This window comes from Vitis vinifera, chromosome 15, assembly GCF_030704535.1.
Source record: "Vitis vinifera cultivar Pinot Noir 40024 chromosome 15, ASM3070453v1".
NCBI classification, from domain to species: domain Eukaryota; kingdom Viridiplantae; phylum Streptophyta; class Magnoliopsida; order Vitales; family Vitaceae; genus Vitis; species Vitis vinifera.
In genome coordinates, this window is record NC_081819.1 from 10,925,001 (window position 1) to 10,939,446 (window position 14,446).

Genomic DNA, 14,446 nt, shown 5'->3' on the forward strand with positions numbered 1-14,446 from the left:
GGTCATAAACTGTTGAAAATCAAACTAGAGCCAGGTCAAGAGGTATGTAGTATTTATCTAAGTAACCAAAAACATTTATTTATTTATTTATTTTTTCTGTTAAGTGGAAATAGAATGCATGTTTGTAAATACTGTGATGGTGGAATTTTTTTGTTTTAACTGGTAGTAAGTTTCTCTCTCTCTCTCTCTCTCATGCCTGAGGGAGTATGTGCATTTGCATAATCAATCATGCATATGAGAAATGTTGTATTGCTTGCTTTAAATTTTCAGTTTGCTATGTGTGTGTCTTGGTGGTTTCATACTTGGGAGTTTTATCGTCCAACTCTGCTGTAATCATCAGATTGTGTCTTCAAATTTTCTGTTTGTTATATGTGTGTGTTGTTGGTTTCATACTTGGGAATTTTAGCATTTGACTCCCTCCTGTAATCATCATATTGTGTCTTTCATAGTTGTCAACGTGTGCCATATCCTTGCAATTGTTATATTATGACCGATCTCAGATTACACTCCCATTTTACTGAATTTAGGGGGGGGGGGGGGGGGGGGGGGATGAGGAGGGGTAAAACGCCATTTAGGTTTGAAAATATGTGGCTGAAAGAAGAAGAGCTCAAGGACTTGATTAGAAGCTGGTGGATGAGCTACGCCATTGGGGGTTCATATAGCCACATCTTAGCAATCAAGCTCAAAGCCCTAAAGCATGATCTTAAAGTTTGGCATAGAGATGTTTTCAGGAACGTTGCCACCACAAAGCTGTAGCCTTGAATCAAATCGGTTTTTGAGTTGCAAAGGAAAACCATTCTTTCTTTTGAAGAAAATGAGGATGGAAGGAAGGTAATGAAGGAGTATTGCAAGTGGGCAGAAATTTTGTGGAGACAAATTTTAGAGAATGTCAGCTTAAAGGGGGAGATAAGGACATAATTTTTCATGGTCAATGCTTGTAGAAGAAGGAATTATTTGGATAAAGTTAGGGTAAACGGTGTTACATTGTTGGAGGAAGTAGACATAAAGTAGGGGGGTGACTAATGCTTTTCGATTCCTTTTTTCTAAATCAGGGGATTGGAGATCAAGTATTAGTGGAATGGTTTTTTAAAATTTGGATAGAGAATACTTAGGGCATTTGGAGGCCCCTTTTTTAGAGGAGGTATTTTTTGCCCTCTCGAATGGGGATAAAGCCCTTGGACCTAATGACTTCTCTATGGCCACTTGTCAATTTAGTTGGGACTTTGTGAAAAGTGAAGTGATGAGCTTTTTTATGGAGTTCTACAAGCAAAGCACTTTTCAAAGAAGTTAAATGCGGCCTTTCATAGTGTTAGCTCCAAAAGAAGGGGGTGTTGAAGACAAAAGATTTCAGATCAATTAGTTTGTTGGTGGTTTATACAAGCTACTAACAAGCCCTTGTCAATAGGCTTAAAAAAAGTGGTCGGTAAAGTGGTCTTGACCTTCCAGCATGCCTTTGTGAAGGGAAGGCAAATTTTGAATGCGGTTCGTATTGCTAACAAAGCCATTGACTCTAGGAAGAAATGTGCCAATAAGGGGATCATTTGTAGATTGGATATTGAGATGGGTTTTGATCATGTCAACTGGGATTTCTTATTTGCAATTTTGGATAAAATGAGCTTTAGACCCAAGTGGATAAGTTGGATCAATTGGTACATCTCTATGATTTGTTTCTTTATTTTGGTAAATGGAACCCCTTCAAGTTACTTTAAGAGTTCCAAAGGATTGAGGTAGGATGATCCTTATCACCATATCTCTTCATCCTAGTTATGAAGGCCCTTTTATTTATCCTAAATAGGGTAAAGGAAGGGGGTTTCATCTTGGGTTTCTCGGTGGAAGAGGAGAGTGAATTGAGGTGTCCCACTTGCTTTTTGATGATGATGCGCTTATCCTCTATGATGTCTCAAAGGAGAAAATGAAATACTTGAGGTGGATCTTCATGTGGTTTGAGGCAATCTCGGGTCTTATGATCAATTTGGAGAAGAGTTAATTCTTGTTGGGAAGGTTGCCAACGTGGAAGAGTTTGCTAGGGTCTTGGGTTGTAGTATGGGAATCCTTCCTTCTTGATATCTTAGCCTTTGTTGTGAGCTCCTTTCAAATCAAATCAGGTTTGGGATGTGGTTGAGGAGAGAGATTTCAAGAATGACTTACCATGTGGAAAAGACAATACTTATTAAAAGGAGGCTGATTGACTTTGATTAAGAGTACACTTTCTAGCCTATTTACTTCATTTCTCTTTTCATTATTTCGAGGAAGGTGAGTTTGAGGTTAGATAAGATCCAAAGAAACTTCCTATGTGGGGGGAGGAGTCCTTGAGAGCAAGTTGCACTTGGTAAATTAGCTGCTAATTTGTCAGGAGAAGAAATGTTGGGGTTTGGGTATTAGAAGTTTGTCCATCCTCAACAAAGCTTTGCTTGGCAAGTGGGTGGGGAGATTTGTTGAGAACGACTTTGAAGCAAGTAATTTCAGGGAAGTATGGGGAGGAAGAGGGGGGATGGTGCTCTACAGGAGTGAGGACAAGGTGGTATGGGGTGAGGGTGTGGAAGGCTATCAAGAGTGGGTGGGATGGCTTCAAAAGGAAAATGACCTTTAAAGTGGGAAATGGGAAGAGGGTGAAGTTTTGGACAGATAGGTGGTGTGGGGATAAGCCCTTAGGTGATGCTTTCCTTATGCTATTCTCAATAGCTTCCACCAAAGATGCATAGATAGTATAGTTGTGGGAGCAGATTGGGGAGGTTGGGTGTTGGAACCTTAGGTTCACAAGACAAATCCACAATTAGGAACTAGACGAAGGGAAGCCTTTCTCAAGAAACTTCAGGCACAATCAATCAGTAGTGATCTAGTTTCAAGAAACTTTAGAGACAGTTGATTAGTAGTGGTATAGAGGATAAGGTGGTTTGACAGCACACAAGAAATGGCAATTTCTCAATTAAGTCTTTTTATTCTTCTCTTTTTTTTGATAGATAAAACACAGAAAATATATTATAAGAAGGGAGCAAGAAGGCAACCCGAAGCATACAGGGAGTATACACGAGAAACCCCTCAACAAAAACACAAGAAAGCAAACACTCACCAACCCTCAATTAGAACCCAACCAATCAACAAAGTTAATTAAGGAACAGGGTTCTCCATCTCAACAAGACTTAGACCAAGAGAAAAGATTACAAACGAAAGAGTTTTTCAATCTTTGGATCGACAAAGCCTCATTATAAAAAACTATCATATTTCTTTCTTTCCAAACCGTCCAAAATAAACAAAGAGGAGCTGCCCGCCAAGTCTTTCCTCGCTTCTTGTCCACAAAGGAAGCGGACCAACCAAGGAGAGTGTCTCTAACCATAAGCAGAAGGACCCAATTAACACCAAACAACGAAAACACAAGATTCCACAACACCCTCGCCTTGGGGCAATGAATAAGGATGTGGTTTATTGTCTCCTCTTCATCACAACACAAGAAACACCTGTTTGCTAAAATCCAGCCCCTCCTTTTGAGTTGATCTTGGGTTAGAACCTTCCCCCAAGAAGCTTCCCAAGCAAAAAAACCCACCTTTGTAGGCACACAAGGGCTCCAAATGATTCTCCAAGGAAACAGGACTGCACCACTAGAATCAAGAGTATTGTAAAGGGATTTTACAGAGAAAATCCCATTCTTAGAAGCATTCCACAACACTCTATCCTCCATCCCAACAAAAAGCCTCTTTCCTTGAAGGAACGAAAGGAGACTCACCACCGTCTCCATCTCCCAATCGTTAAAGGGTCTAGAGAAACAAGGATAACATCCCCCCGCATCCCTCAGAGTCTCAACAATCCGCTACCCACGCATCTTGAGAGACCGCAAAGGCAAACAAAGAAGGAAAAGCCTCACAAAGGGGAATGTTTCCACACCAAATGTCCTTCCAAAATTTCACCCTTCTACCATCCCCTACAGTGAAAAAAACGTTTTTAAACATCAGAACGCCTTCCTTTTTAATTTCCTTCCAAAACCCCACCCCATAGCCTTCCCTAACCTCACGAGGGATCCACCTCCTCCTTCTTCCCCGTACTTCCTATTGATAATAAGCTTCCAAAAAGACTCTCTTTCAGTCGCAAAGCGCCAGCTCCATTTACACAAAAAATTTCTAATCCCCAAACCACCCTTCATTTTATGAGAACAAACCACATCCCACTTTACAAGATGAGGCCTCTTCTCCAACGCACCCCCACCCCAAAGGAAATCCCTTTGGATTTTCTCAAGCCTCAATCTAACAACTCTTGGCATACGCATCAAGGACATAAGATAGATCGGCATGCTAGGCAGAGTGCTCCTAATGAGAGTGATTCTCCCCCCCTTGGAAATGAACTGCCTCTTCCACAAAGCGAGTCTCTTCCTCATCCTTTCTTCCACACCATCCCACATAGCCATCGATTTATGAGGAGCACCTAGAGGTAGCCCCAAATAAGTGGAGGGGAGAGAACCCACTTTGCATCCCAATTTAGAAGCCAAAACCTCAACATTCTCAACTCTCACCAGCAGAATTTCACTCTTGTTCAAATTGATGCTCAGACTAGAGATGGCTTCAAACCACATTAAAAGTCAGCTTGGAATAGCCATTTGATATTGGGAATCCTCACAAAAAACCAACGTGTCATCCGCGAACAACAGGTGAGACACTTGAATCCCACTGCCACCCCTACCCCCTAGCCTGCAGCCGGTCAGGAAGCCCCCCCTAACTGCTCTGTTAATGAGGCAGCTTAAGGCCTCCATTCCTAAAACAAACAAGTAAGGGGAAATGGGGTCCCCTTGCCTTAACCCTTGAGTGCTCTGGAAAAACCCCGTAGGCGATCTGTTAATCAAAACTGAGAAAGAAGCAGTGGAGATGCACCACCTGATCCAACCAGCCCATTTCTCCCCAAAACCCATTTTTTGCATCACTGTCAACAGAAAATCCCAGTTAAGATGATCGTAAGCCTTCTCTAAGTCCAATTTGCATAACACACCAACTTCATCCCCTTTCAGCAGGGAGTCTATGGCCTCATTAGCAATAACGTAGGAAAATGGGTGAGCGAGAGAGAGAGAGAGCGAGAGAGCGCGAGAGCAGAGGTGATGAAGGGGATGAAGGTGCGACGAAGCGAAGGAAAAGGGAGAGGAAAAGCTTTGTCGTCGAATCTAAGACCTTCGAGATCAACTTAGAAGAGAAACGGGGAAAAATCCAAGTTGAGATCTGGGAGATGAAGAAAGGGATTTCTTCTTGGGTTAGATTGGGGCTGGCGAGTCTAGGGTTTCTGTCGGAGGGCCTAGAGTATTGTATTAAGGATGGGAAAGGAGGAAAATGGGAAAGGGGCTGGAAAGAGAATGGGAGATCCTACTCCCTGGTACGTGGCGAGAACAAGGGGGGTCTCTATCTCAGGCTGGAGGTAGTAGATCTGGAGAAGAAGAGGCATAGTATCATCGTTCCGAAAGGTAGGGGAGAAAAGGGGGGATGGGTGACCATGGCGGAGAAAATTCAACAAATGGGAGGTTTCAGTGGGAGAAAGGAGCAAAAGCAGAAAGAGTGGGGTGGAGGGAAACTTGGGATGGAAGTATCGTATGCGGAAGTGGTGAAGAAACAGAAGAACAGAGATAGAAAACTAGTTAGGATGGAGGTGAGAAAGGAGGAAGTCCAAAACAATTTGCGAAAGCTGGAACACTGCATTATTGGGAGTTGGGATCCTTGCTCAGCAGGAGGAGAGGATCTGGAATCGTTGGGGCAAACAATGTCAAAAGTTTAGGGGCTGAAGGGTAATCTGGGGCTGGCAAGGATGGAAAAGAATAGGGTTCTGCTGGAGTTCGAGATTTTGGGTGAAGCTATTCGGGTAATGTCCGCGGGGAATAGATCGTTTGACGGGGCTCATTTGAGACTAGAAAGATGGAACCCTAGGATCGGGTGCTCGGAAGAGGTGGAGATTACAAATGAAGTTTGGGTCAGGATCGTAGGGTTACCATTATCGCTATGGAACAAAACCATCTTGAGAAGAGTGGGGGAGGAGTGTGGCGGATTTATAGCAATGGACCCTAGGACGGAAAAGATGCAGGAGCTTCAATGGGCGCGAATCCTGATCAGAACAGACGGGGAAGACCTGCCAAGTAGGTTGGAGATCTCAGTGGAGGAGAAGGTGTACGCTCTTGCCCTCTGGTGGGAGCTGAAACCGTCTTTGAAAAAGGCTCAGGAGAATAGGAGCGAAGTGAACCAGAGTACGAGAGGAGAGGTTAGGGGTGATGGTGCCTCACGCGCTGTTACGCGAGTGGGGAAGGAGGTGGAAGGCACACAACTCGAGGCGCTGCTGCTGCCAGAAGAAATGATGGGGATTCAGGAGGGAGAAGTGGGCCGGGTGATTGAAAAATGGGACCAAGGAGGATCGGGGGCCCGTTCAACCCGGGATGCTGTGGATTTTGGGCCTCAATCGGTAGGCCCAGATTTGGGACCAAAAGGAATGAAGAGGGTGGGTGGGCCTTACAATCAAGGGGCAACGATGGGCTTAAACTTAAAGCTAAAAGGAGTGGTAGGAGTGCTAGCTGGGCAGGAGGCTGGGCCATCAAAAACATGGTGGACTACTGAGGAGGAAAGCCCAACGTGTGATGGAGGAATGGACCTGGAGGAAAGCCCAAGTAAGCCACTGCTTCAAGACAACAATAAAGATCAGCAACTGAAGGTGTGTTCGCCGGCCTCTCCATTGGTAAATAACGAGAGCAACATGGAGGAAGAAATTCTAAAAAATTGGGAGACAGATGATTTGAGAAAGAGAAATACGAAGTTTTTGCACTCGGCGACAGATTCGACGCTTGTTGAGGAAGCTATGAGGTACGGGTCTGTCCCTTTGTTGAGGGGGGAAAGGGTGCCTGGGTCTTCTCATCTTATTTCTTTTTCTCTTGATCGGGCTCCGGAGGGGGGGCATTACGATCGTTCTGGAAATGCTGGGGTGGAGCCTCAGTTTGAGGTTCCCTTATGTGTAGTACCGAGTGAAGGGTCAGAGGAGAATGTAATCGGATGCTGGGCGTTGGTAGAGAATAATGGCAGCAGCACTATGTATAGGGATGAGGAGTGGGGTTCAGGGTTGAACGACCCTCAAGCTGAAAGGGGAGAGAAGGAGGAGAGATGGGAGGAAAGCAGCCTGGCAAAATTCAGTCACTTCTTGGGATTTTCGACTGAGGGTTTAGAAAAGGAAATCCTGGACTTTTTGATTAAAATCAGAAAAAGAAGGGAGAGAATACATGATAAGGTGCTGCTAGAAAAGTCCAAGTTTGAAAGGGAATTGAAGAGGTTGGAGTGCTCAGTGAATTATGAGAAGGGAAGGAAGCAGAAAGACCCACCAAAGGGTAAAGGGTGCCATCTTTCAGTGCTACAATGAAACTAAAATTGCTGAGCTGGAATGTGAGGGGGGTGAATGAAAAGGAGAAAAGGAAAATCATTAAGACATTTATAAGGAATCAGAGGGTAGATCTAATGTGTATCCAGGAAACAAAAATCCAATCAATGTCGGAGGGGGTGGCAAGAAGTCTAGGGTCGGGAAGATTTTTGGATTGGAGGGCCCTGGATGCAAGCGGGACTGCGGGAGGAATTCTGATATGTTGGGACAAAAGGACATTGGAGATTATGGATTGGGAGGAGGGCCAATTCTCTTTATCCTGCAGATTCAAAAATGTGGATAATGGGATGGTTTGGGTGTTCACGGGAGTTTATGGACCTTTCACTAAAGAGGAAAGGGAGTGGCTGTGGGAAGAAATTGGGGCGATCAGAGGCCTCTGGGAAGATCCGTGGTGTGTAGGAGGTGACTTTAACATCACCTTGTTCCAAAGGGAAAGGAGTAGATAGGGGAGAATATCTTCAGCTATGAGGAGATTTGCCCAGGTTGCTGATGAATTAGGGCTGAGGGATATTCCTATGCAAGGGGGAGTGTTTACTTGGAGTGGGGGACCTAACAATCAGTCTTGGGCTAGATTGGATAGCTTTTTGGTGAATACCAGCTGGCTGGATCAGTTTAGTAGCGTTTTACAGAGTAGACTGCCTTGGCCTTTATCTGATCACTTCCCGGTCTCACTAGAGGGAGGAGGTCTGAGAAGAGGCCCCTCTCCCTTTAGATTTGAGAATATGTGGCTTAAGGTGGAGGGCTTCCAAGATATGATTCGAAGATGGTGGTGGGAGATTGAGGTGAGAGGCAGTGCTAGTTACAGATTGGCTACTAAGTTGAAGGAAATTAAACAGAAATTAAAAGTTTGGAACAAGGAGGTGTTCGGGAATCTGGGATGTAATAAAGCGGCAGCCCTGCAACAAGTGGAATTTTGGGACCGTGTAGAAAGTGAAAGAATTCTGTCAATGGAGGAAACATAATTAAAAAATGAAGCCAAGGTAAATTATCAAAAATGGGTGCTTTTGGAGGAAACACATCGGAGACAATTATCACGGGAGATCTGGCTAAGGGAAGGGGACAGAAATACGGGTTATTTTCACCGTATAGCAAATGCAAATCGTAGGAATAATTATCTGGACAGAATTAAAATTGATGGGGTGAGCCTTTCGGAGGAGCAGGAAGTGAGGGATGGAGTGGCAAATGCATATCAGAAGCTGCTTTCAAAAGAAGCGGGGTGGCAGGCTGATATTGGGAGGCTGTGCTTAGACCGGATCAGTCAACAAGATGCAGAAAATTTGGAATCCCCTTTTTCTGAGGAGGAGGTTCATTCAGCATTGTTGGAGATGAATGGGGATAAAGCCCCGGGGCCGGATGGCTTTACAGTAGCTTTTTGGCAAAGTTGTTGGGGTTTTGTTAAAGAGGAGATCTTGGCAATGTTCAAGGAGTTCCATGAGCAGAAAACGTTTCTCAAGAGCCTAAATAATACATTCTTGGTCCTGATTCCTAAGAAAGGTGGGGTCGAAGATATTGGGGATTTTAGACCTATTAGTCTCTTGGGGGGGTTGTATAAATTATTGGCTAAAGTACTGGCTAATAGGCTGAAAAAAGTGATTGGGAAAGTGGTCTCCCCTGCTCAAAATGCCTTTGTGATGGGTAGACAGATTCTTGATGCCTCCCTAATTGCAAATGAGGTGATAGACTCGTGGCAAAAAAGAAAAGAGAAGGGGGTCATTTGCAAATTGGACATTGAGAAAGCCTATGACAGCTTGAATTGGCAGTTCTTAATGAAAGTTCTTCAAAAAATGGGCTTTGGGCAAAAATGGTTGGGTTGGATGTGGAGTTGTATATCTTCAGCAAGATTCTCTGTCTTAGTGAATGGGGTTCCTGCTGGTTTCTTTCCGAGTACTAAGGGGCTCCGCCAAGGAGATCCTCTATCTCCTTACCTCTTCGTCATGGGCATGGAAGTGTTGGGTATCCTTCTGAGGAGAGCTGTGGAAGGGGGTTTCCTATCAGGGTGTAGCATTCGGGAAGGCGGAGAGAGTGCTTTGAACATTTCTCATTTATTTTTTGCTGATGATACAATTATTTTCTGTGAGGCCAACAAAGAGCACCTGAGTCACTTAAGTTGGGTTCTCTTCTGGTTTGAAGCTGCTTCGGGGTTAAAGATTAATTTGAGCAAAAGTGAAATCATCCCGGTGGGTGAGGTGGATGATATTGAGGAGCTGGTAGCGGAGGTAGGGTGTCGTGTGGGATCTTTGCCATCCCAGTACTTGGGCCTACCTTTAGGGGCTCCTAATAGGGCCTCTTCGATGTGGGACGGGGTGGAAGAAAGAGTGAGGAGAAGACTCGCGTTATGGAAAAGGCAATACATCTCCAAAGGTGGGAGAATCACTCTGATTAAAAGCACCATGGCCAGCATACCCATTTACCAAATGTCTCTATTCCGGATGCCCAATATAGTTGTTAGAAGGCTAGAAAAATTACAAAGAGACTTCCTATGGGGAGGGGGAAATATGGAGAGGAAAGCACACTTGGTGAAATGGGAGATAGTGTGTGGGGACAAAGGGAGGGGTGGGCTGGGTTTGAGGAGGCTGGGCCTTATGAACAAAGTTTTGCTTGGTAAATGGATATGGAGATACGCATGTGAAAGAGAGAACCTATGGAAGCAGGTGATTTGGGCAAAGTTTGGGCAAGAAGAATACGGGTGGAGGTCTAAAAAACCTAATGGGGCGTTTGGAGTAGGGGTGTGGAAGGAGATTATGAAGGAAAATGAATGGTGCTGGGACAGCCTAGAGTTTAGGGTGGGGAAGGGCAATAAGATCAGATTCTGGACTGATGTGTGGTGTGCGGGTACAGCGTTGTCTCAATCTTTTCCGCACCTCTTTGCCTTGGCTGTTGACAGGAATGCTACGGTGGAGGAGATGTGGGACCAGAATTTTGATCAAGGAGGTTGGAATCTAAGATTCTTGAGGAATTTTAATGACTGGGAGGTGGGCATGGTAGGAGATCTGCTTCTTAAGTTGAGAGGGCTTAGGCCGGCTTTGGAGGAAGATTCAATCTCTTGGAAGGGAGGAAAAAGCGGTAGATATAAAGTCAAGATGGCGTACAGTGGTTTAGTCAATCCCAGTGACATTGTTTTCCCGGCAAAAAGCATTTGGGTGAATAGTGTTCCTACCAAAGTCGCTTTCTTTGCGTGGGAGGCATCGTGGGAGAAGGTGTTAACGCTTGATAGACTCCAAAGAAGAGGGTGGCATCTCCCGAATTGTTGTTTTTTGTGTGGTTGTGCAGAAGAATCTGTAAATCATATCCTTATTCACTGTACAGTGGTTAGAGCCCTTTGGGAATTAGTCCTTGGGCTTGTAGGTGTAAAGTGGGTCTTTCCAGAAACTGTAAAGGAGGTCCTATTGAGCTGGAGAGGTTCTTTTGTGGGGAAAAAAAGGAAAAAAATTTGGAAATCCATCCCGTTATGTATATTTTGGACGGTTTGGAAAGAAAGGAATAGATTAGCCTTTAAGGGGGGTGAGCTACATATTCAGAAGTTAAAGAATTTTTTTGTTTGTAACTTGTGGGGTTGGTCTAGATTGGATATTGGAGAGGATTCTCTATCCCTTCTAGGTTTTTTAGAGTGGCTAGCATCCACCTAGGGGGGTGAGGTCTTCTTGGTCTCTTTTGTTTTTTTGTTGAGAGGTTATAGTCGCCTTGTATATCTCCTGTATACTGTGTGGCTATTGGCCTTTTTTGCTTAATATATTTCGATTTACGTATCTAAAAAAAAAAAAACATTGAAAAAGGGGACCAAGCAATGAAACAAACTTTCTTGTATATTTTTCGGAAGTGGGTTAGAATGTACATAGGTTATAGCTATTTGTCTATGTTGGACTTCATTGATTGGTTGAGTCTAAGTGAGGTGGGGGTGGTGTTTTTTGTTTTCCCTTAGCATTGTTTGGCCTTTTGGCTCATTTGTATATGTTGTGTATGCCTTTGTGTGCCTTTTTATTAGAGGCTATTAATATATTCTTATCTTTGCCTATCAAACAAAAAAAAATAAAAAATAAAAATGGTTGTATGGAATGCCCTTGTTGGTTGCCTAGGAATTTGACCCATGTGCATACTTGGTATTTTACTATTCCTGTAAGTTCATTACATCATGTCATGACATGGTGGTAAGGGAATTTCTTTTCAAGGATCTAGGACTCAAAAGATTTGCACCCACTCGAAAATACTGATTAAATTTACATCTTCATTTGTCAATATCAAATAATTACGAGTGTTTGCAGCAAATCCAGATGGAACAAGAAGGGAAAAAGAAGGGCAATGGTTTTGAGATTAAGAAGTGTTGGAAGATCATCAACAATATCAATATCCACTGATATATGATTGCAAACAACAAAGATCTGATTCATGTCGTGATTGGAACTTGAGTGCCACCTCCTGCCCACACTATGAGCACTTATTTAGATAACTAAATAGAATAACCAGGACATTTTATACACTCTTACAGGTTAAATAATTACCAGTTGGAATGAAATTATATTGTACTAGGCTAAAGCTCCTTTTGTAATGTAGTGATCAAGTATGTGCTAACACCAGCTTAAGCAAAAGTATAGAAGTTGTCTTGTAGGATTCACTTTGGTTAGTGTAATGAATCCAACAACTTTAGGGAGCTTATTTCAAGGTTTGTTGTTTTAGAGGTACCTTAGTCATGACAACAAGTCTCCTAAAACGAAAAAAAATGCGAAGAGAGGTGGTAACAGAAGACATGATTGACACTACTTCTCTTTTCGGCAGACTTCTTCTTTCTCTCTCAAATCCTAAAGTATCTTTAGATCAACTATGAACTTGAGTAATTAGTTAAAATGGCCTCACATATTCTGTTAAGCAGCTTGTTGAAAATTGGCTTGTAGAGCTTGGGACTTAAGGAGTTGGATGTTGTAGAATTTTATCCTTTTTGGAACGACATGGCAATTTGAGACGAAGACTTAAGAATTTTAGTCTGAGAAGGATATAGATCTGCAGAAGTGGCCAGTAGGGTTTGAAGTCTTGTTATATCAATTTAATGAGTTTACCCCTCTTGTTTTCGTAGACCCTGGACATCTAGCTTTGCATACAGAATTTGATAATCTTGCTTTGTACTTCTATTTTCCTTTTCCCATTCATGGGGTCTTTGCTTGTGCATGTTTCCCTTTCTTTAATAGTACTTTTCTTTATAAAAAAAAAGTAGAAAAAAAGAAATGAGAAAAAAAGGATTACACTGTTTTTGTTGGGCATTGCTTGATATATCAACCAGACATGTGCTTTATATCTCACTTTCCATAAGACAGATTTAGCACACAATTTTACTGCACTGGGTGGAAGAAACAGAAATCCAGTATGCTCATTCAAAGCCAGATTACAGGGTTGGCTGTGCAGTGCTTATGAATTCCATTTCCCTAGATATATATACTAGTATACATTTCTGTGTATGTGCGTATTGCTGTTAGTTTTATTAACTTGGAGCAAGTTTTATAGACTAACCCTTTATCTTGATATGACTTATCCAGATGGAATTATGCATTATGCTGTTGGAATGCTGCAGTCAAGAGAGAACTTACCTCCGCTATTATGGTCTTCTGGGGCAGCGGTTTTGCATGATCAACAAAGTCCACCAGGAAAATTTTGAGAAATGCTTTGTCCAACAATACTCTATGATTCATCGGCTTGAAACAAACAAATTACGTAATGTGGCCAAGTTCTTCGCCCATTTACTAGGCACGGATGCTCTGCCGTGGCATGTTTTAGCCTATATACGCTTAACAGAGGAAGATACGACTTCCTCTTCTCGTATTTTTATTAAGATTCTCTTTCAGGTTGGTAAATTCATCCTCACTGTTTTACCTCTTTTCTTTTTTATGCTTCATATAGCAAGGACCTCCCCTTTGTTCTATTTAGGGCCACATGCTTTCTACCTCTTCCACCTTGATGTTGTTCGTGGGAGAGAGTAGTGATATTTCAGAAACTTCAAGGGAGGTGACCAATATTTGCCCTGCCTTCTAGAAGCTGCTAACTTCACTCTCAAATCTTTGATGCAGGAACTGTCAGAGCACCTTGGCATCCGCTTGCTGAATGAGAGACTCACTGATCCTTCAATGCAAGACTCATTTGAATCTATCTTCCCAAAAGATAATCCCAAGAACACACGATTCTCAATCAATTTCTTCACATCCATTGGGCTTGGTGGCATCACAGAAAATCTGCGAGAGTACTTAAAAAATATGCCACGTCTTATTATGCAACAACAGAAACCTGTATCAGAATCAGATGATGAATCTGAGAGTGGCTCTGGTTCATCTGGTTCAGATTCATCTGGTTCTGAGTCAGAATCAGAGCAATCAAGCCCTAGTGAAAGTGAAAGGGATGAGAGACACAAGAAAAGGAGGAGGAGAGGTTAAGAAACTCAAAGGCTCCTGTGCCTCAACTCTGTGAAGCAGGTCTTCCAATTCCTGTTACAAAAGCTGTAAAATACTGCATTGCTATGATCTGAACCAAAGTATTGTATGGGTAATTCGTTTCGAGTACAAGCATGGGGCTACCCTTACAATCTGATATGCAAATTTTTTCTCTCGACTTCCATCTTTTGTATTTCTCATTTCCTGTAATTAACAGCTAGAGTTTCAAAGTTTTTTCTGTAAGAGTATCTTTTTTAAGCCTTGTTTTAGGGGGCCTTTGGCTCGTTTAAGTTGGTGGGAACTAAATTTAGAGGAAGAAGAGGGTTTGTATGATGAATAATAGATGATGTTGTATTCGCTTTGGAAGTTTATGAAGCACTTGTCCTTTATTTGCAGCACTAAGTTTGTTTTTCTTTGATGGCATCTGAAATTGTTAAATCACTGAATGAGCTGATTCTTGTGTTTGATGCTCAAATTAAAATATATTTCTAATGTCTTCTTAACATACACTGCTCTATTGTGAGCTTACAATTTAAATCTTGAATTATATTTGTGAGTTAGGGCTCCTTGGTAACTGTTTTCGAAACAATTTTGAAAAATAGTTGAAAATTGTTCTTTGAATTTGTAGAAGAAAGTCTATTCTAAAATATTTTTAATATATT

General features: G+C 42.5%; 1 protein-coding gene across 1 annotated transcript in view; it reads left to right on the plus strand.

Moving 5' to 3' along the window:
- The window catches only part of LOC100246500 (uncharacterized), a 22,947-nt gene extending 8,765 nt beyond the window's left edge, over positions 1–14,182 (plus strand). The window contains exons 6-8 of the mRNA XM_010662955.3: positions 1–42; positions 12,900–13,205; positions 13,428–14,182. The exon at positions 1–42 is cut by the window's left edge and continues 278 nt beyond it. Coding sequence (XP_010661257.1) covers positions 1–42; positions 12,900–13,205; positions 13,428–13,787 — 708 coding nt within the window. The 3' untranslated portion in view covers positions 13,788–14,182. The remainder of the gene's footprint in view (positions 43–12,899; positions 13,206–13,427) is intronic.
- The last annotated feature ends 264 nt before the right edge of the window (positions 14,183–14,446 follow it).